At 36.4% G+C, this 26427-nt stretch overlaps 5 protein-coding genes across 9 annotated transcripts; all 5 read left to right on the top strand.

Moving 5' to 3' along the window:
- The first annotated feature begins 822 nt into the window (after nucleotides 1–822).
- AT4G11860 (FAM63A-like protein (DUF544)) lies at nucleotides 823–5437 on the top strand. The gene is made up of 13 exons (NM_117256.3): nucleotides 823–1170; nucleotides 1522–1640; nucleotides 1730–1836; nucleotides 1918–2005; nucleotides 2344–3049; nucleotides 3205–3435; nucleotides 3597–3651; nucleotides 3741–3822; nucleotides 3909–3989; nucleotides 4123–4236; nucleotides 4331–4380; nucleotides 4515–4635; nucleotides 5001–5437. Exons 1-13 carry the CDS (start codon nucleotides 972–974, stop codon nucleotides 5094–5096), a joined length of 2049 nt encoding a protein of 682 aa, NP_567383.1. The 5' UTR covers nucleotides 823–971; the 3' UTR covers nucleotides 5097–5437.
- A 510-nt stretch (nucleotides 5438–5947) lies between these two features.
- Nucleotides 5948–10210, top strand: PLDGAMMA1 (phospholipase D gamma 1). The gene is made up of 10 exons (NM_117255.3): nucleotides 5948–7358; nucleotides 7636–7752; nucleotides 7842–8036; nucleotides 8126–8374; nucleotides 8481–8549; nucleotides 8625–8772; nucleotides 8851–8999; nucleotides 9080–9274; nucleotides 9362–9559; nucleotides 9688–10210. The coding sequence occupies exons 1-10, from the start codon at nucleotides 6396–6398 to the stop codon at nucleotides 9979–9981; spliced, it is 2577 nt and encodes an 858-aa protein (NP_192922.1). The 5' UTR covers nucleotides 5948–6395; the 3' UTR covers nucleotides 9982–10210.
- A 1019-nt stretch (nucleotides 10211–11229) lies between these two features.
- Nucleotides 11230–12672, top strand: AT4G11845 (Interleukin-1 receptor-associated kinase 4 protein). Its single transcript, NM_001084906.3, has 5 exons — nucleotides 11230–11374; nucleotides 11701–11809; nucleotides 11908–11993; nucleotides 12197–12282; nucleotides 12373–12672. The coding sequence occupies exons 1-5, from the start codon at nucleotides 11261–11263 to the stop codon at nucleotides 12437–12439; spliced, it is 462 nt and encodes a 153-aa protein (NP_001078375.2). The 5' UTR covers nucleotides 11230–11260; the 3' UTR covers nucleotides 12440–12672.
- Nucleotides 12673–13015: 343 nt separating this feature from the next.
- On the top strand, nucleotides 13016–17368 carry PLDGAMMA3 (phospholipase D gamma 3). Of its 2 annotated transcripts, NM_001340738.1 has the most exons (11): nucleotides 13016–13997; nucleotides 14088–14434; nucleotides 14836–14952; nucleotides 15043–15237; nucleotides 15328–15576; nucleotides 15671–15739; nucleotides 15820–15967; nucleotides 16048–16196; nucleotides 16277–16474; nucleotides 16562–16759; nucleotides 16888–17368. In NM_001340738.1, the coding sequence occupies exons 1-11, from the start codon at nucleotides 13451–13453 to the stop codon at nucleotides 17179–17181; spliced, it is 2511 nt and encodes an 836-aa protein (NP_001329644.1). In that variant the 5' UTR covers nucleotides 13016–13450; the 3' UTR covers nucleotides 17182–17368. The 2 variants fall into 2 exon arrangements, with proteins under 2 accessions (NP_001329644.1, NP_192921.1); NM_117254.3 differs by having other exon boundaries at nucleotides 13016–14434.
- A 45-nt stretch (nucleotides 17369–17413) lies between these two features.
- Nucleotides 17414–23652, top strand: PLDGAMMA2 (phospholipase D gamma 2). Of its 4 annotated transcripts, NM_179208.3 has the most exons (12): nucleotides 17414–18390; nucleotides 18857–19755; nucleotides 19852–20606; nucleotides 21018–21134; nucleotides 21225–21419; nucleotides 21509–21754; nucleotides 21848–21916; nucleotides 21990–22137; nucleotides 22218–22366; nucleotides 22445–22642; nucleotides 22729–22926; nucleotides 23055–23652. In NM_179208.3, the coding sequence occupies exons 2-12, from the start codon at nucleotides 19650–19652 to the stop codon at nucleotides 23346–23348; spliced, it is 2475 nt and encodes an 824-aa protein (NP_849539.1). In that variant the 5' UTR covers nucleotides 17414–18390; nucleotides 18857–19649; the 3' UTR covers nucleotides 23349–23652. The 4 variants fall into 4 exon arrangements, with proteins under 4 accessions (NP_849539.1, NP_001328718.1, NP_192920.3 ...); NM_001340736.1 differs by having other exon boundaries at nucleotides 18857–20606; nucleotides 22218–22334; NM_117252.6 differs by having other exon boundaries at nucleotides 18857–20606.
- The last annotated feature ends 2775 nt before the right edge of the window (nucleotides 23653–26427 follow it).

Raw genomic sequence — 26427 nt, 5'->3', positions numbered from 1 at the left:
GTTATGTTACTAACATCTTAATATATAAAGTTTGGTTTCTCAAAATTAGTCATTAATGTGATAATTTATAAAACATAATTTCTACAGTATTTTCATGTTTTTAATAAAAATACATGCTTATATATTGAAGTGAAATAATTACTAAACGGAAAACAATTAAAGTGAAAAAACACACCATTGTTTAGACGCAGGCCACACTTTTATTTTGGTTCTGTTTTTCGATTTAAACCTCAAACCTCATAATTCTTTAAACATTCAAATTGTCCCACCGTTTTTATAGATTCCTTCTAGATCGTCAAACACTTATATTCTTCCTTTTCTTTTTGTCAACACATTCTGACATTCATATAACTTTTCGTGTAAAACTATAATATAAATAAATGTGATAAATACACTTCTAATTCTTTCGTAAATGATATATCAAGAAATTTCCCAAAATTTTTTAAAATGTTACGTGTTATAAAGAAATTAATTAGGAATAAAAAAACTATTAAAAGATGACTTTTAAGGAAATGAAATGACGGTGTTATGATAAGAAATGAAGAATTTTATCATTTAAATTGACCTTTCCCCGAGAAGATACGCACTAAAGATACCCAATTGGTTTATCAAAACCGTAATAATCGAACCATAATTCTTCTCATACATCAAATACCGGAATAAATTTGAAAAATTGGTCGTTACTATATTTGGTTCAATAGCAATTTAAACAATACCGGAATTTCGATTTGGTACGTACCGGTTTGGTTATGTGACACATTTCAATATCAACCTTCCCATAAAAGTTCTTTCTCGTAATATAAATTAAATCCTCTTTGCTCTCTCGCTCGCTTCCTCTTTTCGATTTGGATCAGAAAAAATAAAATTTCTTCGGAATTTCCAATAATCTGTCTCTCTTCTTCTTCGATCGAAAATTTGACTTTTTTTCGAATTTGTTTTTTCATTAGCTTTGGTTGATATCATCATCGTCAATGGCGACCGCTTCATCTTCAGAATCTCCGAGCGAAGAAACGCAGACGAATCAAGAAGCGATGCAGCAGCAAGATTTACCGAAGGAAACTACTACGGAGGAGGAGATTTTGTATAAGACGAAATCGATTCAGTTCCTTGGAAGAACCACACCTATCATTCTCCAGAACGAAAATGGACCTTGTCCTTTGTTAGCCATTTGTATGTTTCTATTTTCTCCTTTTTCGTCCTCATAAAACTTCATTCAGATCGTAAAAATAGGGTTTGGAAAGTGGAATTTCGGTGTTATGATCATTGATTCTTTAGGTTTGCGTTACTGATTTTGTGGAATTTGTAAAAGAAATTGAAGAATCGGTGTTAGGTTTGCTTGTTCCGTACAATGTAATGAATCATTGATTTGATGGTTAGTGTACCGAACATCAGATTTTGTTGTTAGCTTGAGCTTCTCGTAGAAATGACAAGTGTGAGAATTTGGTATTTAGTGTGCTTAATAATACTTAGATCAATTAACACTTTGATTACTGATTGTTATTTGATTTTGGGATGAAACAGGTAATGTGCTTCTCTTGAGAAACAACTTGAATCTAAATCCTGACTGTTATGAGGTTTCTCAAGAGAGATTGATGTCCCTCGTGGTCGACAGACTCATTGATTCCAATAGTAAAGTCAATGTAAATAAGCTGGCTTCTTATCTTTGCCTGTTCTTTATATTATCTTGTGGCTTGAATCTATGTGAATCTTTTATTCTTCTCAATGGCAGAACAAAGATGAAGGATATATTGAGAATCAGCAACAGAACATTGCTGATGCAATTGATCTTCTTCCACGCCTTACTACTGGAATTGATGTCAATATTAAATTCAGGAGGTTAATACTTTGTCAGCTGTTTCTGCTTATAATAGGTAGAAATTCATAAGTTAATTATCATGAGTGTTTACCTGGTTGCAGGATTGATGATTTTGAGTTCACACCTGAATGTGCAATATTTGATTTACTTGACATTCCCTTATATCATGGATGGATAGTTGATCCTCAGGTATATCATTTTGTTTCATACTTTATCAGAATGGCTCTGTCTGCGCGTAAATAATTAAATTTCATTAGTATAGGCTGTTGACGTTTTTTAATTTCGTTCCTGTCTTTTGTGTGTGGATGTTTGGGATGTGGGGTCATCTTCTCTTCTTTATCTTCTTGAGAGTTGAGAAACAAAACATAGGTTACTTTATTCTTTTTATCCATTGTTTGGCTCGTTTTAAGATGGATTGGAACAGTGGTCAAGAGCACTCATTTTAAGATGGTGTCCTTATCAATCCTGGGCCTGTAGTAAAACTGTAAAAGTATTGATTCAATTGTTTCCCATGTGCATACCTACAGGATGTTGAAGCAGCTAATGCAATTGGTAGCAAATCGTATAATGCTCTTATGGGTGAGCTAGTTGCACTGGAGACACAGAATGTAGAGGCTCAAGGCGATCAAAATCCCGGAGAAGATTCTGTTGATTTTGCTGCGGCAACTACTGCAGTTTTAGGGGTTCCTTCACCTTGTCTTTCGAAAACAAGATCTTTTGATGATTCTCCACCTGCGGCTGCAGAGCTTCGTAGAATGAGAAAGGGGGATCTTGAAGAAGAAACAGAGTTGTTGCAAGCCTTGCAGTTATCACAGGGGCAGGGGAATGATCCAACTCCAAACACTAACGGAGACTCAACCAATCAAGATTCTGCGTTCACATTTTCAGATGCGAGTCCAACTAGCACCCATATTACTAATATCAGTCAGCTAGACCAGTTCAAAACTGATGATGATAAAGCATCAGAAAATGATGGGAATATGATCAAAGTTGGGAAATTTCCGACAACGATTACAACTAAAAGTGAGGATCTTAACCATGATCAATTATCTTCTAAGCAATCTGGAGGTGAAACGGCTTGTGATGTTGAGAACGTGAGTAGCAGCAAAGAGGCCATTGTCGATGTAACTTCTTCTGAGGCACTCTCTGTGGATAAGGGTAATCTGGAGTCAGCGAAAAGTGAAAGCAGTTCTGAGAGTGTACTCAAGTCTGATGCAGCTTCTATTGATCCAGGTAGTTTTTTTGACTCTTCCTTAGTTGGTGTAACCTTATAGATGTCTCTATACATAAGTATAGTACTCCTCCATCTTAATCATTTTACTGGCTAAAATTGCATCTGAAGATATTAGATAGGAAAATTCTTACTCAGATACCCATTGCATCTCCAGATTTGAGTTGCAGATCCCAGCATGATGATGCACCCAACGCTTTTATCCCACCTGTATCTACCGATGAACCTATGTACGAAGGTGAGGAATGTGTAAACACAGTGCCTCCAGTTTGTGCAGACAAAGAACCCGTTTATGAAGGTGAGTCACTTCTTGGTAAAAGGGTTGAGAAGGATGTTGGTGATTGTTCTTCTGAAGGGAGGGCTACGGATGGGCTCACAGCAGAAGAAGGTAAATTATACTGTGTCTGATCTACTTGTGATACACTTGAAATACATTTTCGGAAACTCATACATGCATGCCATTGTGGTTAGAGCTGCTCTCTTTGCTCTAGTTCACATTTTTCCATATATTCTTGCAATTATTAAATAGTTGTTCTTGAGTTTTTCCAGGTGAACTAATCAGGAACTTTATGAAGAATAGTGCAAGTCAATTAACCTTTTGTGGGTGCGTGATCTTATTCATAGTTAGGAAGTTATATTTTAAATTGACTGCTCATGTATTATCTTACATTGATTATTGATCATATCTTACAGACTCTTTCGCTTGCAAGAAGGCCTCAAAGAACGTGAACTCTGTGTTTTTTTCCGGAACAATCATTTCTGCACCATGTTCAAGGTTTGTTTAGTTTGCGGTTATTTCCATCTTTGAATTGCAACAGGTTAATCCCAACTAAATTCTTCTTGTTGCTGTCATATTTTCAGTATGAAGGTGAACTTTATCTTTTGGCTACAGATCAAGGTTACCTGAATCAGCCTGATTTGGTTTGGGAAAAACTAAACGAGGTATCAGCAAAAGTTACTTACTCACCATTTGTCTTATCTGCTAATTTTGGCTTCTTAGGAGATATCTCTATATCCACAATCTCTTTAGAGCTATGGCTGTTGTGACCACTATTGACATGCAATCTGGTTTCAGGTTAATGGTGACACTGCATTCATGACTGCTACCTTCAAGGACTTCACGATCGACAGCAGCACAGGTGGTGCAAGTGGCACATGGGATGAACGAAACGCAGTCACAAATACTGCTGTATGTTCTCCTCATAATATAGTCACTAATCCACATTAGATCTCCTTCTTTTACCTTTTTAATCATTTTTTTTCTTTTGGTTCTCCCTACACAGGATTATCTTGCCAGCATCAACAATGTAGCGGATGCAGGCATAGATGTCAAGTAAATATTTCATACCTTTCTTTGACCACTAACCCATTGGTTCTCACCAGAGACACATTTATGCATTTGTTATAACTGTCCTCTTAAAAACATATTTATGATTGTTTAATTTTAATTCCCATGGTACTATGCAGTTCTGATCTGCAACTAGCAATAGCTTTGCAACAACAAGAGTTTGAGGACCAGAGCCCACGTAGTAACCCAACTCCACAACCAACTAGCGTTGCTGCCTCACGATTGGTCACTGGTCCACAGGTATTTCATTCCTACTCATAACACTATATTCTTAAAAAGCAGGAATCGACACAAATGGTTAACAATGATTATAAGAAAAGGTAAATTACCGTGTGACCTGCACATTGCAACAATATACAACACTGATTATTAAAATAGTAAGAGAGTATAGCCTTAACAAGCACATCTGCAAGTCCTGTTTAGTACATTTGTTTTCTGTCCATATACTTTACCGACTAAGATGAGTTTACAAGTACCAATTGCGAGTGTAAAACATCGATAATGATCATACACCGTAATCAGAAGCTCATTGAATATAATGCAGCCTTGCTTCTTGTGGTGTTTGGATGAATGTTAATGATCAGATATTGTACTGACCATTGCAGGTACCAAGGAGCAGCCACAGGCCATCATCAGCTGCGTCTTCGAGACACGACGGCAAATCCCCTAAAGATAAAGATAGCAAATGTAGAATCATGTAAATCCTCATTTCACTTATGTAAATTTCCAACTTTTTCTTATTCCCTAACTAATTTTAATCCTTAAAAGCTTTTTGGTTTTAACAAAAAATAAACTGTAATTGCGCTTTGACTAAACTATTTTTTGTTGCTCATAAAAAATCAGAGCTTTTCTTTATCCTTTTGAGAAGTGGGAGACGAATTAGAGTTTGTGTTCACGTTTTGGCTTTCGTTCTGTTAAGTTACTCTGATCGCCGTTACTTTTTTGACGGAGTAACGGCTATTGTCCGTGATGCCTTTTATAATAATTCTGCTTAGCCGGCTCGGTTTGACTAATCGCCAACTTTTTCAAGTTGTAATCGGAGAATGTGATTATTAATCCCTAATTAAAATACTTTTTATCTGCATTAGCTAATCATTTTGACTAGTTATAAACTTAAAATAATAAATAAATTATATCCTAATCCCTCAATTCGAATTTCAAACTAGTTTGTATTTCTTTACAAGTTCAACTTTTTTCTTTTCACTATAAGATAATGATGTGCTAAGACCACGACTGATAGATAATATGAATCCACTAGAGCTGTTGAAAATTATAGTTCAAAATTGAGGAAGACTTCAACAATGAAAATGTCTTCTCCATTGAAGAAAATGTCTTGATTTATTATTCAATACGCAATTATATGGTTTAATTTAGTGATTTTTCGAATGTTTACTTCTTGTTGATAATAAATATTAAATAGTAATATGATTTCATTTCAAGAAAATGTCATGCTTAATTATTACTTACACTATTAAGTCGAATGTTTAATTTCTAGTTGATATATAAAAATAGTAACATCACCACTCAAATGAAGTTGCATCAAAAGAGGGACCAGAGAGAAAGAGTTTCGTGAGCAGCCAACAACCAAAGTGGAAGTCCTCTTAGTCGTCGTTACTAAAAACAAATAATTTATTAGTTTAATTGAAGATTAATTTGTGTTATTAATGGCTAAAGTTAGAACGATTCAACAACGGCAGCCAATATCTTTAAAATGTTCCGATTCTTCCGTTTCAAGTCAACGTTCCCTTCGTTTCCTCCCACCTTCTTCTTCACAAAAATCTGAGATTTCATATAAATTTGCCCATATTTTTAGATCTCCATTTGATCTGAGTTTGTATTATCACAAAGTTTTATCTTCTTTTTTTTCACTCTTCAGTCTTGATCTCTCGATTATTGCCCACCAAGTGATCGATCTTTTGTCTCACTGAACTCGGTTACGCTTGAGATTTGATCTAACAGCTGAAAGTTTCTGACTTTTTGGGTTTTTGATTTCGATTTTCATGGCGTATCATCCGGCTTATACTGAGACTATGTCTATGGGAGGAGGGTCAAGCCATGGGGGCGGCCAGCAATACGTGCCGTTTGCTACGAGTAGTGGCTCTTTGAGGGTCGAATTGTTACATGGTAACTTAGACATTTGGGTTAAGGAAGCTAAACATCTTCCTAATATGGATGGTTTCCATAACAGACTTGGTGGGATGTTGTCTGGGTTAGGTCGGAAGAAAGTGGAAGGTGAGAAGTCTTCTAAGATCACTAGTGATCCTTATGTTACTGTCTCTATCTCTGGTGCTGTGATTGGTAGAACTTTTGTTATTAGCAATAGTGAGAATCCTGTGTGGATGCAGCATTTTGATGTACCGGTTGCTCATAGTGCTGCTGAAGTACATTTTGTTGTGAAAGATAGTGATATTATTGGATCACAGATCATGGGAGCTGTTGGAATCCCAACGGAGCAGCTGTGTTCGGGGAATAGGATCGAAGGGCTCTTTCCGATACTTAATAGTAGTGGGAAGCCTTGTAAACAAGGTGCTGTGTTGGGTTTGTCTATTCAATACACTCCAATGGAAAGAATGAGACTTTACCAAATGGGTGTTGGTTCTGGTAATGAGTGTGTAGGAGTTCCCGGTACATACTTCCCTTTGAGGAAAGGCGGTAGGGTTACTCTGTATCAGGATGCTCATGTTGATGACGGTACTCTTCCGAGTGTACATCTTGATGGTGGGATTCAGTATAGACATGGAAAGTGCTGGGAGGATATGGCTGATGCAATAAGGCAGGCAAGAAGGTTGATTTATATCACAGGTTGGTCAGTTTTCCATCCGGTTAGGCTGGTTCGTCGTACCAATGATCCCACCGAAGGTACATTAGGGGAGTTGCTTAAAGTCAAATCTCAAGAAGGTGTTAGAGTGTTGGTTTTGGTGTGGGACGATCCAACGTCAAGGAGTCTTCTGGGATTCAAAACAGTAAGAATCTACATAACTCTGTTGTTGCTTCTCTGTTTGCGTGAATGCTGAGTTAAAAAAATATGCAGGTTTAATACTATGTTCTTAATTTTTCGCATAGGTTTTTCTCTGTGTTTCTATTTAATCCGGCTAATGTTCCGTATCCAAAATAGATCCACGCTACTGTCTATCTTGTTGGAAAGCATGAGTTTGCTTCAGTTAGATCGTTTTACATGTCTGTACTAACTGAAGCAATGATCCTTCTATCGTTTTAATGAAAGCTTTTGTTTTGTTGTAGCAAGGAGTTATGAACACAAGCGATGAGGAGACTCGCCGTTTTTTCAAGCATTCGTCGGTGCAAGTTCTCCTTTGTCCCAGATCTGGAGGGAAAGGTCACAGCTTCATAAAAAAATCTGTAAGATGCTCATTAGTTACTGCTTACTGCTTAAACTCCCGTGTGTATAGTTTCATCATCTGAAATTTGAGTGTCATTATGATGATCAGGAAGTTGGAACAATCTACACGCATCATCAAAAAACTGTGATTGTAGACGCTGAAGCAGCTCAGAACCGAAGAAAGATCGTAGCATTTGTTGGAGGGCTAGATTTGTGCAACGGACGATTTGATACTCCCAAGCATCCTCTCTTCAGGACATTAAAGACACTCCATAAAGATGACTTCCACAACCCAAATTTTGTGGTAACCATTTAAGAAAAATCCTCCTTGGTTGCAGTTTTGGAATTAAAATCGCTATTCTTGATCCATGTAAAATCTGTTTTTCTTATTAGACTACTGCGGATGATGGACCAAGAGAACCATGGCATGATCTTCACAGCAAGATTGATGGTCCAGCTGCATATGATGTACTTGCTAATTTCGAGGAACGCTGGATGAAGGCTTCAAAACCTCGCGGAATTGGGAAACTAAAATCTTCTTCTGATGATTCTTTGCTTAGGATAGACAGAATTCCTGACATCGTGGGACTTTCTGAAGCTTCTTCTGCTAATGATAATGATCCAGAGTCTTGGCATGTTCAGGTAATTTAGCAAGACTAATTATCATTGATAACTCATGAAGCATTATTTTTATTTGTGGTGGTTACAAAAGGAATCTAATTTTTGTTGCAATGATATTAATCTTTAGGTTTTCCGTTCCATTGATTCAAGTTCAGTCAAAGGGTTTCCAAAGGACCCAAAGGAAGCTACTGGAAGAGTAAGAACAACTGTGAACTGTTTTAGTTTGTCATCATGTTGCTATTCTCTGCTGACAAACTGTATTTGTGAACAGAATCTTCTATGTGGGAAGAATATTCTCATAGATATGAGCATACACGCAGCTTATGTTAAGGCCATACGATCTGCTCAGCACTTCATTTACATTGAGAACCAATATTTTCTTGGATCTTCATTCAACTGGGATTCAAACAAGGACTTGGGTAAGAAAATTGAAAGCTTTTAAAGGCAAGCTCAGTAATCAATGCGTGCAGTAATAACAAGGAGTTTTGGCATTGCAGGTGCTAATAATCTAATCCCGATGGAAATCGCGCTTAAGATTGCTAACAAAATTAGAGCAAGGGAGAAGTTTGCTGCTTATATTGTCATTCCAATGTGGCCAGAAGGTGCTCCAACAAGTAACCCTATTCAAAGAATTCTCTACTGGCAGGTAAATAATTTGTCAATTTTTTGCTAAAACAACCCTATCTTGCCGTCTTCATACCGGAAATCTTTTCATAATCTCTGCAGCACAAGACAATGCAAATGATGTATCAAACCATCTACAAGGCACTTGTGGAAGTTGGTCTTGATAGCCAGTTTGAGCCACAAGACTTTTTGAACTTTTTCTGTCTTGGAACCAGAGAAGTTCCTGTTGGAACAGTTAGCGTATATAATAGTCCTCGGAAGCCACCTCAGCCAAACGCAAATGCAAATGCTGCACAGGTATACATATATAAATTTCTTCTTTTTAAAATCTTGAGTTTCACCATAATGGCCTCGTTAACTCACTGAAACAACAAACTAATCTAGGTACAAGCTTTGAAGAGTCGAAGATTCATGATATATGTTCATTCCAAAGGTATGGTAGTGGATGATGAGTTTGTCTTAATTGGTTCCGCGAATATCAACCAGAGATCCTTGGAAGGAACTAGAGATACTGAAATCGCCATGGGAGGGTATCAGCCACACTATTCATGGGCTATGAAAGGTTCTCGTCCTCATGGTCAGGTAAATAAGACTTTCAAATACTTCTACTTTTCAATCTAGGACAGCATTCTAAGACGAAAAACTAGCAACCCACCAATGTATGTTCTCTTAAACATGTCTGAACCCTGGTTTGTCCCAATTTCTTGCAGATCTTTGGGTATAGAATGTCGTTATGGGCAGAACATCTAGGGTTTCTAGAGCAAGGTTTCGAGGAACCAGAGAACATGGAATGCGTGAGACGAGTAAGGCAATTGAGTGAGCTGAATTGGAGACAGTATGCAGCAGAGGAAGTCACAGAGATGTCAGGTCATCTTCTTAAGTATCCAGTTCAAGTTGATAGAACAGGCAAAGTGAGTTCTCTTCCTGGATGCGAGACATTCCCAGATCTGGGTGGCAAGATCATAGGATCGTTCCTTGCACTACAAGAAAACCTCACCATATGAAACTTACCTTGTAGGCTTGTAGTGATCAACATTTGTTCTTTATTTCTTCCACTTCAAGAAATCTCTCTCAGTGTGATCTGATTGAAAGTGTGCCTTTAGGGTCTAGTTGTGCTTTTCAAATTTATGAGCTGTAAATCTATTTATTACAAAATTTCAATTGATCTATCAAAGTGTGTGTTTTGGATTTTTACTATATGATTTAATTTAGTAATGTTGTCATATCTTTAGTACTATATGATTACAATATCACATTGGCTTGTAGAAAATGAAAAATGTCATCCTGAAACAGCTTTTGCTAAATCATTCATAAGATCATGCATCACAAAGCTTGTCATGAAAAAAAAGATTGAGCAAACTAAATCACCAGGTAATCATTTCCAATCTTCTGCTGCTCCTTGGTTGGTATAAGAGGTCTACTGCAATAATTCCTCCCTATCGAAAACATGGCCCTTGGGGAATACTGAGCAGAGGTCAAAGCATCGCTTAAGTTGAGGAGGAAGAGAGTCATAGCTTAGTTTAAGTAGTAACTACTGGAAGGAGTTCGCTATGTTTTCCCTCGTAACTTGTTGGAGCCAAGGAGTTGCAACAAGTCAGACAGGAAAAACTCAATACAATTATTAGAATAGGGAAGCAGATAAGGATTTGTTGACTTGCTCTTCTCTATGCAATTTGTCAGCAAATGATAATAATGTCAAGATTCTTGAGATTTTCTTCTTCCATTTGATCATGAGTAGATTCATAAGTTTGCAGACATTTTTCCGAATTTTTTTTACTTACATCCCCATTTTCTGAAAGTGTTATTACATTTTCTTGCAGTGGCCATGGAGCATTCAACGCGTCACACCATCTTTTTTCCTTTCTATCTTCTCTGATCTATCTATATTATCTCTAAAAGATTTGAGAGATGGTGTTGAATTCACCACAATTCTGCATTCCAACCTAAATCAACAGATCAAAAAAAAAAAAAAAAAAATTGAATAAAAATTATCTTTTATACAATATCTTTTTGGTCATGACATATATCCCTATTTACAAGTTTTGTTCCTTTATAAGAACTAAGAAGTGTGTGTCTTTTTTTTTTTGTGTGCAACCAGGTGTGTGTGTCTTTAGGTTAGAGTTATTTGGTATGTTAAGAGGCGATGACGTGTCGATACACCATTGGTGGGATTATAATGACAAAACCCAAAAAAAAAAGTACTCACGTGACAAATTTTGTTTGTTTCCCCATTTCATCGTCTCTCTCTTTTTGTCGACCTTCAACGCGAAATCACTCGATCCGATGAATTATGAGGAGATATGCGTCGGATCCGATCTGTCGTTATATTCATTTCAACGTCGGTGGAGACCCTCGACGATTTCAAATCGGAGAGTATGCTCCAATCTATTTCCCATGGTACGTATCTCTCTGTTTTCATTTTTTTCAGTTCCTTTTAGCCGAGATTGATGATTGGAATTGAAACCATCAAATTTCGAAACTGGGTTTTCTTAGATCTTGTCAATTGGAATTAATTTTAGTGAGTCTGGTAGTTAACGATAGATTTGGGTGATGGTTTGTGTTTGAACGTTCTCCTTTTCCTGCTTAAGCATGAACCTTACTTAATCAAGCTCTGTAATGCTGGCATTTATTTTGGTGAATATATTGATTCAATGTTTCTTTATCTCTCTGAGTGATCTGTATTTGAAGTCGTAAAATTTTGTTTATCTTTCATCGGTTTTTAGGATGGGAATCCCAGGTTGTCTTGCTTTGGACTCATGAAAAGTAGCAGAGATGGGAAGAGTTATATAGCACTAACTTGGCATTTACTCCTACAGAGAAATTTGCTAACGGGTAAAACTCTCTCTGCTTCATGTTTATATATGTCCAAAATATTTCAGGGCACAAAGTTCCCAAAGCTAAATCCACTTTCTTCATCTTGTGTCAGGTAGAGTTACACCAGAGAGTGTATTATGTTTTCAGTTTTGGAACCGTTTTGCTCGATCTCATTAGTGGAAAACATATTCCACCGAGCCATGTAAGTTCTCTACTAATAGAAGATATATAAACTTTAGATGTAATGTAGGACCTGGCTCTTTGTTTCTTGCTGGATAGTTCTTGGAAGGAATCTCTAGTTCAGTCCTTACTAAAATCTAAATGATGATCATCATCGTTTTTCCTGCCTCATTCTTTCTCAGACATCCTTTGGTGATGATGCATGCTTAAGAGTGAATCTTACAGCCATACAGGAAATACTGCTTAAGAATGGATCTTACAGCCATACAGGAAATACTTAGTAAGATTGGATACAAGGAATTGCCATTGAGGTGTTAATCTATTCCTTCCTCTCGCTTACTACTTAGTCTTTTGCATTAGGGACTTGTTTTGAATATGATTTTATTTACCTTCTTCTGCAGCTCTCGTTTCAAATGTGGACAACCCAGATGCAGGAATCTCTCTTTTCAAAGAAGCAAGGGGACTTAGCTTTCCGATCCAAAGATTTTACAACCGCAATCGATTGCTACACTCAGGTAATATCTCTAAATGCAACATACCTCTTTAATTACATGCCAAGAGCCATCATAGGGCTAGACATTCAGTCATCATAGGGCTACACATAACTGGAATGATTCATGGGCCGAAAAGGATGAAAAAAGTTTGTATGGTTCCTTGTATTGAAAGACATCTAAATACAAAAATTTGATTTTTGTCCCTTATGAACCTTAACCATTGGAGGACTATTTTTATAAGATACTCTCATTTTGTTCTTAGCTTAGAAATAACAAAACTTTAATAGAAATAATTGTTAAGATCCAAGGTTAACCATTAGAGATGCTCTTAGTTTACATGTCTAATCTGGGATCCAAAAAGACATAGTAGCAAAAAAAAAATTTAAAGCTTGTAACTGATTTCATTTAAAGAAAATTTCATGCTTTATTTATTAATTACACTACTATATGATTTAATTTAATAATTATGTCAATCAAATTGAAGTTACATCAAAAGAGGGACCAGAGAGAAAGAGTTTCGTGAGCAGCTAAAAACCAAAGTGGGGAAGTCTTCTTTCTTAGTCGTCGTTACTAAAACACAAATAGTTTATTTGGCATTTGTGTTTAAGTAAAGATGAAACATCTTATATATGTGTCATTAATGGCTAAAGTTAGACGATTCCACAACGGCAGCCAAAAATCCTTGAAATTTTCCGATTCTTCCGTTTCAAGTCAACGTTTTCCTTCGCTCCCTCTCACCTTCTTCTTCACAAAAACCTGAACTTTAATTTGAATTTGCCCATATTTTTAGATCCACATTTATTCATTGATTTGCTCTGAGTTTGTATTATCTCAAAGTTTTATCCTTTTGTTGAATCTTGATCTCTCGATTATTCCCCACCAAGCACCAAGTGATCGATCTTTTGTCTCACTGAACTGGGTTATGCTTGAGATTTGATCTGACAACTAAGAGTTTCCTACTTTTGCGTTTTGAGTTTTGTTTTTCATGGCGTATCATCCAGTTTATAACGAGACTATGTCTATGGGAGGAGGGTCAAGCAACGAGTTTGGCCAGTGGCTTGACAAGCAACTCGTGCCGTTTGATACAAGTAGTGGCTCTTTGAGGGTTGAATTATTACATGGTAACTTAGACATTTGGGTTAAGGAAGCTAAACATCTTCCTAACATGGATGGTTTCCATAACACCCTTGTTGGTGGGATGTTTTTTGGGTTAGGTCGGAGGAATCATAAAGTGGATGGTGAGAATTCTTCTAAGATCACAAGTGATCCTTATGTTACTGTCTCTATCTCTGGTGCTGTGATTGGTAGAACTTTTGTTATTAGCAATAGTGAGAATCCTGTGTGGATGCAGCATTTTGATGTACCAGTTGCTCATAGTGCTGCGAAAGTTCACTTTGTTGTGAAAGACAGTGATATTATTGGATCACAGATCATTGGAGCTGTTGAAATCCCAACCGAGCAGTTGTGTTCCGGGAATAGAATCGAAGGGCTGTTTCCGATACTTAACAGTAGAGGAAAGCCTTGTAAACAAGGTGCTGTGTTGAGTCTGTCTATTCAGTATATTCCAATGGAAAGAATGAGACTTTACCAAAAGGGTGTTGGTTTTGGTGTTGAATGTGTAGGAGTTCCCGGTACATACTTCCCTTTAAGGAAAGGCGGTAGGGTTACTCTTTATCAGGATGCTCATGTTGATGACGGTACTCTTCCGAGTGTACATCTTGATGGTGGGATTCAGTATAGACATGGAAAATGCTGGGAAGATATGGCTGATGCGATACGACGGGCAAGGAGGTTGATTTATATCACAGGTTGGTCAGTTTTCCATCCGGTTAGGCTGGTTCGTCGTAACAATGATCCGACCCAAGGTACATTAGGAGAGTTGCTTAAAGTCAAATCTCAAGAAGGTGTTAGAGTGTTGGTTTTGGTGTGGGATGATCCAACTTCAAGGAGTCTTTTGGGATTCAGTACAGTAAGAATCTACATAACTCTGTTTTTTTCTGATTAAGACATTCTATTATTGCTTACCCATAAAATCAAACATGTATATATATATATATATAATTTTATGGAGTGCCTCTCTGTTTTGTTTCTCCATTTTGATTTATAGCTTATCACTTAAATAATTCTATGGAGTGCCTCTCTGTTTGTACACAGTTTTGAATGGTCTAATGTGTTGTTCTTAACTTCTCACATAGTCACATATTTGGTTGTTTCAGTTGCATTTCATACTTTCCTCTATTGTTTCAGTTCTGACCCTTTTTCTGTTTATCTTATTGGAAAGCATGAGTTTGCTTCAATTAGATAATTATACTAACTTAGCTACAATCCTTCTATCTATTTAATTAAAAGCTGGTGTTTTGTTGCATGTAGAAAGGACTTATGAACACAAGCGATGAGGAGACTCGCCGTTTTTTCAAGCACTCATCGGTGCAAGTTCTCCTTTGTCCTAGATATGGAGGGAAAGGTCACAGCTTCATAAAAAAATCTGTAAGATGCTCATTAGTTACTTCATTACTGTGTAAACTCTTGTGTGTATAGCTTCAGCGTCTAAAATTTGAGTGTCATTATGATGATCAGGAAGTTGAAACAATCTACACGCATCATCAGAAAACTATGATTGTAGATGCTGAAGCAGCTCAGAACCGAAGAAAGATTGTAGCATTTGTTGGAGGGCTAGACTTGTGCAACGGACGATTTGATACTCCCAAGCATCCTCTCTTCAGGACATTAAAGACAATCCATAAAGATGACTTCCATAACCCAAATTTTGTGGTAATCATTTAAGAAAAAACCTGCTTGGTTGCAATTTTGGAATTAGAATCCGCTATTCTTGATCCATGTAAATTCTGTTTTTCTTATTAGACTACTGCGGATGATGGACCAAGAGAACCATGGCATGATCTGCACAGCAAGATTGATGGTCCAGCTGCATATGATGTGCTTGCTAATTTTGAGGAACGCTGGATGAAGGCTTCAAAACCTCGCGGAATTGGGAGACTAAGAACTTCTTCTGATGATTCTTTGCTTAGGTTAGACAGAATTCCTGACATAATGGGACTTTCCGAAGCTTCTTCTGCTAATGATAATGATCCAGAGTCTTGGCATGTTCAGGTAATTTAGCAAGTCTAATTTTTTTGCTAGTTATTGTTATTTGTGGTGGTGACAAAAAGAATCTCATTTTTTCTCCAATGATATTAATCTTTAGGTTTTCCGTTCAATTGATTCGAGTTCAGTTAAAGGGTTTCCAAAGGACCCAAAGGAAGCTACTGGAAGAGTAAGATAGCACCACAACTCTGAGCTGTTTTTGTTTGTCATCATGTTGCTATCTCCGACTGATTATGTATTCATGAACAGAACCTTCTATGTGGGAAGAACATTCTCATAGATATGAGCATACATGCAGCTTATGTTAAAGCCATACGATCTGCTCAGCACTTCATTTACATTGAAAACCAATATTTTCTTGGATCATCATTCAATTGGGATTCAAACAAGAACTTGGGTAAGAAACTTTAAAGCTTTTGAAGGAAAGCTTAGTAATCGATGCGTACAATATGTAAACAAGGAGTTTTGGCATTGCAGGTGCGAATAATCTAATCCCGATGGAAATCGCGCTGAAGATTGCTAACAAAATTAGAGCAAGGGAAAAGTTTGCTGCTTATATTGTCATTCCAATGTGGCCAGAAGGTGCTCCAACAAGTAATCCTATTCAAAGAATTCTCTACTGGCAGGTAAAATAATTTTTTGATTCTTTGCTAAAAACAACCCGATCTCACCTTCTTTTTACCGGAATTTTTCACAACCTCTGCAGCACAAAACCATGCAAATGATGTATCAAACCATCTACAAGGCACTTGTGGAAGTTGGTCTTGATGGCCAGCTTGAGCCACAAGACTTTTTGAACTTTTTCTGTCTTGGAACCAGAGAGGTTGGAACCAGAGAGGTTCCTGATGGAACTGTTAGCGTATATAATAGTCCTCGGAAGCCACCTCAGCTAAATGCTGCACAGGTATACATATATTAAATGTCTTCTTTTGAAATCTTCGATTTTGCCTTAATGGGTTCGCTTACTGATTAAAACGACAAACCAATCTAGGTACAAGCTTTGAAGAGTCGGAGATTCATGATATATGTTCATTCCAAAGGTATGGTAGTGGATGATGAGTTTGTCTTAATTGGTTCCGCGAATATCAACCAGAGATCCTTGGAAGGAACTAGAGACACTGAAATCGCTATGGGAGGGTATCAGCCACACCATTCATGGGCTAAGAAAGGTTCTCGTCCTCGTGGTCAGGTAAATAAGACTTTCAGAGACTTCTACTTCTCAATCTAGGATAGCATTCTAAGACGAAAATCTAGAAACCCACCAATGTATGTTCTCTTTAACATGTCTGAACCCTGGTTTGTCTCAATTTCTTGCAGATCTTTGGATATAGAATGTCGTTATGGGCAGAACATCTAGGGTTTCTAGAGCAAGAATTCGAGGAACCAGAGAACATGGAATGCGTGAGACGAGTTAGGCAATTGAGTGAGCTGAATTGGAGACAATATGCAGCGGAAGAAGTCACAGAGATGCCAGGTCATCTTCTTAAGTATCCAGTTCAAGTTGATAGAACAGGCAAAGTGAGTTCTCTTCCTGGATACGAGACATTCCCAGATCTCGGTGGCAAGATCATAGGATCGTTCCTTGTAGTAGAAGAAAACCTCACCATATGAAACTTACCTTGTAGGCTTGTAGTGATCAACATTTGTTCTTTATTTCCTTCACTTCAAGAAATCTATCTGAGTGTGATCTGATTGAAAGTGTGCCTTTAGGGTCTAGTTTTTCAAATTTATGAGCTGTAAATCTATTTATTACAATATTTCAATTGATCTATCAAAGTGTGTGTTGTGGATTTTTACTATATGATTTAATTTAGTAATGTTGTCATATCTTTAGTACTATATGATTACAATATCACATTGGCTTGTAGAAAATGAAAAATGTCATCCTGAAAGAGCTTTTGCCAAATCATTCATAAGATCATGCATCACAAAGCTTGTCATGGTGATATCCAATCTCTGAAAAAAAGATTTGAGCAAACTAAATCACCAAGGTAATTTTTCCAATCTTGTGCTGCTCCTTGGTTGGTATAAGAGGTCTATTGCCATCCATAGCAGCAGTAATTGAGCAGAGGGCAAAGCATCGCTTAAGTTGAGGAGGAAGAGAGTCATAGCTTGGTTTAAGTACTGGAAGGATACTGTTAGTGTAGCTTGAGAAATTCTTTGATGCAATGGCTCGTTCAAGACCTTACACTGTTCTGCAATCCTTTTCCCAATTCCTTCTAGTTCTTGGTTGATTATATTTCCAAAAGGAAATCTAGAGATCAGCTCCCAACATTCTTCATTTGGTAGATTTTTTCATCCTTTGCTACTGTGGAGACAATTTCACTTGATGTGGTTAGAACAATCTTGCTTCCTTCCTCAAGAAACTTTCCCATTCTGAATCTCAGACCAAAAATCATCCAGAGCAACAGGTAAAAGTCTTCTGTTTGCCAAAAGAATCTCTAAGAGACGGGTGACGTGTCGTTGTGTGAGTGGGTGAAGGGAAAATATATAAAGAGAAAATAAAAATCGACTCCCGTGTTTCTCTCTCTCTTTCACGCGTTTCTCTTCAAAGGCTACACCGGAGGCGATTTGGAGTTTAATCGGAACCACTCGGACGAGTCTCCGATGTAGAAACGAGGAAGATTACTTCAATTGAGATTAAGAGGCATAGAGAGAGAGATTTGTGTATTCGATCGAATCAAGCTTGGGTTTGTTAGTAATGGCGAGAATAGCTATAGTTTTAGATCTACTGAAGAAATCTCAATCCAAGCACAGTCTTCACTCATCTTCCTTCTCTTCCGCCGCCACTGCTCCCTTTGCGTCTAGGTTTCTATTCGGGTATGTATTCTCTCTCTCTCTCTGATTTGCATTTGTTTGACTTTCACTGGATCGTGGTGGATATAATTATTGGATTGATTACTAGTTTTCTGATTTTGTTCGAGAAATTAGGGTTTAGAAATTCATAATTGATCATCTTCTATTGCTCAGTTGAATAAGAAAGGTTGCAGATTTATAGTTTTTATTTGATTGGAATGTGTCACACTAATTCAAGGCTATGTCAGTTACTAGTAAAGGTGAATATTTTGCGATCCAGTTTGAAATGTAGTTTATCAATGAATAGTTTTACAAGCTCTGTTTTTATTCTAAATAGATCTTTTGATAGGTTTCATTCATGTGTCTTTTCGATACTCTCGGTGATTAGCACTTCATAGAGGACTAGTTGGCATGATTTGTTGTGTTACGACATTGACTACACGTTTCAGTTATAACCTATTATCAATGACTCAGATTGTTTATGTTACAGTTCTTTCGAGCCTCGAGTTTCGTATCGTGGTGTTGCTGCTGGAATAGACGATGATTACCTTGGTGCTATACGGAAAATGTCTGCGGATGGAAACTTCTAAAGGGTAACATCATCTTTAATATGATTTCATTTAAAGAAAATGTCATGCTTTATTTATTAATTACACTACTAAATGATATAATTTAGTGATTATGTAGAATGTTTAATTTCTTGTTGATATATAAGAATAGTAATATCACCAATCAAAATGAAGTTGCATCAAAAAAGGGCCAGAGAGAAAGAGCTTTGTGAGCAGCCAAAAACCAAAGTGGGCAAGTCTTCTTTCTTAGTCGTCGTTACTAAAACACAAATTGTTTATTCGGCATTTGTGTTTAATTAAGTTCTTTAATTAATGATTAAAGATCTTAAATTTGTGTTATTAATGGCTAAAGTTAAACGATTCAACAACGGCATCCAAAATCTTTAAATTTTTCCGATTCTTCCGTTGCAAGTCAACGTTTTCCTTCGCTTCCTCCTACCTTCTTCTTCTTCTTCACAAAAATCTGAACTTTAAATTTGAATTTGCCCATATTTTTAGACCCACATTTATTCATATAGATTTGATCTGAGTTTGTATTATCTCAAAGTTTTATCCTTTTGTTGAATCTTGATCTTTCGATTAGTCCCCACCAAGCACCAAGTGATCGATCTTTTGTCTCACTGAACTTGGTTATGCTTGAAATTTGATCTGACAACTAAAAGTTTCCTGCTTTGGAGGTTTTTGATTTTGTATCATCCAGTTTATAACGAGACTATGTCAATGGGAGGAGGGTCAAACCACGAGTTTGGCCAGTGGCTTGACCAGCAACTCGTTCCGTTAGCTACGAGTAGTGGCTCTTTGATGGTTGAATTGTTACATGGTAACTTAGACATTTGGGTTAAGGAAGCTAAACATCTTCCTAACATGATATGTTACCGTAACAAGCTTGTTGGTGGGATTTCGTTTTCTGAGTTAGGTCGGAGGATTCGTAAAGTGGATGGTGAGAAGTCTTCTAAGTTCACAAGTGATCCTTATGTTACTGTCTCTATCTCTGGTGCTGTCATTGGTAGAACTTTTGTTATTAGCAATAGTGAGAATCCTGTGTGGATGCAGCATTTCGATGTACCCGTTGCTCATAGTGCTGCTGAAGTACATTTTGTTGTGAAAGACAATGATCCTATTGGATCAAAGATCATAGGAGTTGTTGGAATACCAACCAAGCAGTTGTGTTCCGGGAATAGAATCGAAGGGCTGTTTCCGATACTTAACAGTAGTGGGAAGCCTTGTAGAAAAGGTGCTATGTTGAGTCTGTCTATTCAGTATACTCCAATGGAAAGAATGAGACTTTACCAAAAGGGTGTTGGTTCTGGTGTTGAGTGTGTAGGAGTTCCCGGTACATACTTCCCTTTGAGGAAAGGCGGTAGGGTTACTCTTTATCAGGATGCTCATGTCGATGACGGTACTCTTCCGAGTGTACATCTTGATGGTGGGATTCAGTATAGACATGGAAAATGCTGGGAGGATATGGCTGATGCGATACGACGGGCAAGGAGGCTGATTTATATCACAGGTTGGTCAGTTTTCCATCCGGTTAGGCTGGTTCGTCGTAACAATGATCCGACCGAAGGTACATTAGGGGAGTTACTTAAAGTCAAATCTCAAGAAGGTGTTAGAGTGTTGGTTTTGGTGTGGGATGATCCAACTTCAATGAGTTTTCCGGGATTCAGTACAGTAAGAATCTACATAACTCTGTTTTTTCTGATTAAGACATTCTATTATTGTTTACCCATAAAATCAAACTTATATATATATATATATATTCAAATTTCCACTCTGAATTGTTCATGGAGCTTATCGCTTATATATAATCAAACATATATATATATTCAAATTTTGATTTATAGCTTATCACTTAACTAATTCTATGGAGCTCTCTGTTTGTACACAATTTTGAATGGTGTAATGTGTTGTTCTTAACTTCTCACATAGTCACATATTTGGTTGTTTCAGTTCTGACCCTTTTTCTGTTTATCTTATTGGAAAGCATGAGTTTGCTTCAATTAGATAATTATACATGTCTGTACTAACTTAGCAACAATCCTTCTATCTATTTAATGAAAGCTGGTGTTTTGTTGCATGTAGAAAGGACTTATGAACACAAGCGATGAGGAGACTCGCCGTTTTTTCAAGCACTCATCGGTGCAAGTTCTCCTTTGTCCTAGATATGGGGGGAAAGGTCACAGCTTCATAAAAAAATCTGTAAGATGCTTATTAGTTACTTCATTACTCCGTAAACTCATGTGTGTATAGCTTCATAGTCTAAAATTTGAGTGTCATTATGATGATCAGGAAGTTGAAACAATCTACACGCATCATCAGAAAACTATGATTGTAGATGCTGAAGCAGCTCAGAACCGAAGAAAGATTGTAGCATTTGTTGGAGGGCTAGACTTGTGCAACGGACGATTTGATACTCCCAAGCATTCTCTTTTCGGGACATTAAAGACACTCCATAAAGATGACTTCCATAACCCAAATTTTGTGGTAATCATTTAAGAAAAATCTTGTTTGGTTATAATTTTGGAACTGGATGCCACTATTCTTGATCCGTGTAAAATATGTTTTCATATTAGACTACTGAGGATGTTGGACCAAGAGAACCATGGCATGATCTGCACAGCAAAATTGATGGTCCAGCTGCATATGATGTGCTTGCTAATTTCGAGGAACGCTGGATGGCTTCAAAACCTCGTGGAATAGGGAAAGGAAGAACTTCTTTTGACGATTCTTTGCTTAGGATAAACAGAATTCCTGACATCATGGGACTTTCTGAAGCTTCTTCTGCTAATGATAATGATCCAGAGTCTTGGCATGTTCAGGTAATTTAGCAAGTCTAATTTTTTTGCTAGTTATTGTTATTTGTGGTGGTGACAAGGAATCTCATTTTTTTTTCCAATGATATTAATGTTTAGGTTTTCCGTTCTATTGATTCGACTTCAGTCAAAGGGTTTCCAAAGGACCCAGAGGAAGCTACTGGAAGAGTAAGCACAACTCTGAACTGTTATAGTTTGTCGTCATGTTGCTATTCTCTACTTATTATGTATTTGTGAACAGAATCTTCTATGTGGGAAGAACATTCTCATAGATATGAGCATACATGCAGCTTATGTTAAGGCGATACGATCTGCTCAGCACTTCATTTACATTGAGAACCAATATTTTCTTGGATCTTCATTCAACTGGGATTCAAACAAGGACTTGGGTAAGAAAATTGAAAGCTTTTGAAGGCAAGCTTAATAATGGATGCTTGCAGTATATAAACAAAGAATTTTGGTATTGCAGGTGCTAATAATCTAATCCCGATGGAAATCGCGCTTAAGATTGCTAATAAGATTAGAGCGAGGGAGAATTTCGCTGCTTATATTGTCATTCCAATGTGGCCAGAAGGTGCTCCAACAAGTAAGCCTATTCAAAGAATTCTCTACTGGCAGGTAAATAATCTGTTGATTCTTTGCTAGAACAACCCAATCTCGCCTTTTTTATACCGGAATTTTTCACAACCTCTGCAGCACAAAACCATGCAAATGATGTATCAAACCATCTACAAGGCACTTCTGGAAGTTGGTCTTGATGGCCAGCTTGAGCCACAAGACTTTTTGAACTTCTTCTGTCTTGGAAACAGAGAGGTTGGAACCAGAGAGGTTCCTGATGGAACAGTTAATGTATATAATTGTCCTCGGAAGCCACCTCAGCCAAATGCTGCACAGGTATACATATATAAATGTCTTCTTTTGAAATCTTTAGTTTCGGCTTAATGGCCTCGTCTATTCACTGAAACGACAAACTAATCTAGGTGCAAGCTTTGAAGAGTCGAAGATTCATGATATATGTTCATTCCAAAGGTATGGTAGTGGATGATGAGTTTGTCTTAATTGGTTCCGCGAATATCAACCAGAGATCCTTGGAAGGAACTAGAGACACTGAAATCGCTATGGGAGGGTATCAGCCACATCATTCATGGGCTAAGAAAGGTTCTCGTCCTCGTGGTCAGGTAAATAAGACTTTCAGAGACTTCTACTTCTCAATCTAGGATAGCATTCTAAGACGAAAAACTAGAAACCCACCAATGTATGTTCTCTTAAACTTGTCTGAACCCTGGTTTGTCTCAATTTCTTGCAGATCTTTGGATATAGAATGTCGTTATGGGCAGAACATCTAGGGTTTCTAGAGCAAGAATTCGAGGAACCAGAGAACATGGAATGCGTGAGACGAGTTAGGCAATTGAGTGAGCTGAATTGGGGACAGTATGCAGCAGAGGAAGTCACAGAGATGTCAGGTCATCTTCTTAAGTATCCAGTTCAAGTCGATAAAACAGGCAAAGTGAGTTCTCTTCCTGGATGCGAGACATTCCCAGATCTCGGTGGCAAGATCATAGGATCATTCCTTACTCTACAAGAAAACCTCACCATCTGAAAACTTACCTTATAGTGTCAACAATTGTTCTTTATTTCTTCTACTTCAAGAAATCTCTCTAACTCTGTGTGATCTGAATGAAAGTGTGTGCTTTTAGGGTCCTAGTTGTACTTTTCAAATTTATGAGCTGTACATCGATTCATTACAATTATTTCCATTGATCTATCGTAGTGTGTGTTTTGGAGTTTTTTCTTTTTGTTACTGCTACTTCGTTAGCCTATCTAAATTATAAATTTATTTTTATAACCAAGGTTAATCCCAACTTTTAGCACCCAACTAATCCCTACGGTAAGTGAAGCCTATTTCTAATGCACCTAAATCAAAATCATGGCACTATTTCGACTGCTCAAAAGAAAAAAAGTATCAATATATGACAATATGAAATTTAAGACATAATTTTCGTGATGATTAAGATTTCACAAACTCTTGAATATTTGCATGATTTAAGTATGAGTTTATTAGTTTTAGGATAGATTTTTTACAATTTTAAATTTAGGCGATTGAAATTTTGGCCACAATATTATACGTACATATATTTAAGCGGGTAAAAGGGCCAATTTCGAAGTGCTATTTTATGTCTCAAATTTGATAGAGTGTAAATTTCAAACTGACTAAACATTTTTTTCAAATAAACTATATATATGAACTATAAAATTTGTGTCAAAATCAACATTGACCATATTAGTGTTGGTCAATCATGATGACTCACATGCCATGTAAATAGTTTTTCTAGAGTCTGATGCCACATGTACACAGTGGCGGATCTAGGTAAGAAAGTTGAAAAACTATTTAGTTCGGGTTAAAATCTGTACTCTATCAAAATTAATGTATAAATAGCACTTTCGAAATTATCCATATTGAAATTAGCCTTTTACTCATCTTTAAGCATCATATACTATGTGGCAGTAGTTGATAATACCAAAAGCTCTTTCGTTAGGGCCGCACTAGAACTTATATGTCTTCTATCTAATTTTGTTGCGGGTGAAGTGATACATAACAAATGGAAGAATTACGAGAATTACTTAAAGTAGATAACAACAATCACCTTTTACAGTAGATACTTTCAGAGTGACCTCGGATGAGCCAGCCACTCTCACATCAAAGAGCTCGTAGTAAAAAAATGGTGACATTTTTTGAGTCCATCATCTTTTAGTAATGCCACACATCTACTTCTTTTTTCACTTCTTTTTCCTTTGGTAAGTTATTTTAAAATCTTATCTCTAATTAAATTGGCGTGATTAACCAACAACCACATAGATGAATATAGATGATCTTGAAGATTTTCAATATTTATTGCAATATTTCAATTGATCTATCATAGTGTGTTTTGGATATATATTTTTTGGTTTAAACTGCTACTTCCGGTCTGATTATTTGTTTACAAAAAAAATTATTTTTATTTTCAATAGATTAATTTTAAATTTAAATTTGTTTCTATATAAAATGAAATTTATTTAAATTAGTTTTATCTATTGATTAAGTAAAAAATATTAAAAATTGTTTCAAAATAATATTTACTCAAGCATCAAGATATATCAATGTGAAATTTAAGACATATTGTTTCGAGATGATTAAGACGTCATAAACTCTTGAATATTGGCAGGCTTCCCCAACCTAAAAGATGAATTTTATTAGCTTTGAAATAGATTTCTTAAAATTTTATTTTTAATCGTATGAAATTTGGGACTAATTATTTAGTTTGTTACTTTGTTTAGCCATAAACCCATAACCAATTTTAAGGGGGCAAATGTTATGGGCCTTCGGCCCGATAACAACCGTTGGTAATATATTTGTTAAAGTGTGTATCTTTCTTTTAAGCGAAGATAGTGAAATAGTATCGAACCTACCTACCCCGCTCACGTGTATAACCACGAGTTTTGTGCAACCATCGATCGTGTCATCACTTTTATGTCCCACAAAATCGTGACGTCAGCGTAATCCGACTCATCTCTCAGAGACGGTCTGAAATTGGTACATTCTTTAATGATGTTTGACCATTTTTAGTAACCAAGTCGGACGGTCAGGATGATAATGAGATCTCAATCGGACGGTGGCGGAGATTCCAAGGTCTTAGGGAGATTGTTGTTAGCTTTAGGAAAACGACAATGTTTTCACATGTTTCAAAGTCCAAACTCATTGATTCCAAATCACACCATGTTCTGTCTGATCTAGTTAACAGCTAATCACCAAAATATTACTGTATCATGTATAAATTTTTCGAATTATCTGAAAGGAATCGATCTCTGTCCTACACTTACATAAAACAATTTACACCTAAAATGGGAACCACTAATCTATAAAACTTAAGTTTTATTTATTTAATTTTTTGGTTGAGTTTTTTTTGTTGTTAATAATATTTTGTTTTTACGTGATGTTTCCACTTTTCATGTTGTTGAGGACTATAACATTTCAAAATCTCCCTATTAATAAACTAGATTACAAAGAGAATCAATACTAGTGTTAGAATATAAAAAACAAAATTAGTTAAGGAAGTTTATTGATAGTGTGAATTAATGTATAACTCATGACTTTTTCATGGTGTTGAGTTGGTTCGGAGTTAATCTAATCAATTAATGGTATCGGACACATTAGCAATCCACCAGGTCGTAGGTTTAATTTACCGAATATCATATCTTAAATTACTTCTATTTTTTCAGAAAAAATCAATATTTCTAATCGCATGTAAAATGAGTGTATTTAATTAAGAGAGAAAAAAAAACATATCTAATCGCATGGAAAATGAGTGTATTAATTAATCCTCTTCTTTAAATCATATTCTTTTTTTTTTACAAAATCTTTTTCCATTTAATTTACCGAATATCATATCTTAAATTACTTCTATTTTTTTAGAAGAAATCAATATTTCTAATCGCATGAAAAATGAGTGTATTTAATTAAGAGAAGAAAACAAAAACATATCTAATCGTATGGAAAATGAGTGTATTAATTAATCTCCTTCTTTAAATCATATTCTTTTTCTTTTACAAAATCTTTTTTTATTTAAATGAAAGTTGAAGTTCCTAACAAAATTAAACTATAATTTAAATCTATTTTTCTCTTTCTAATTTATGATTTCTTA

This window comes from Arabidopsis thaliana, chromosome 4 (assembly GCF_000001735.4).
Source record: "Arabidopsis thaliana chromosome 4, partial sequence".
NCBI lineage: Eukaryota > Viridiplantae > Streptophyta > Magnoliopsida > Brassicales > Brassicaceae > Arabidopsis > Arabidopsis thaliana.
This window is presented reverse-complemented; position numbering and strand designations above follow the sequence as displayed.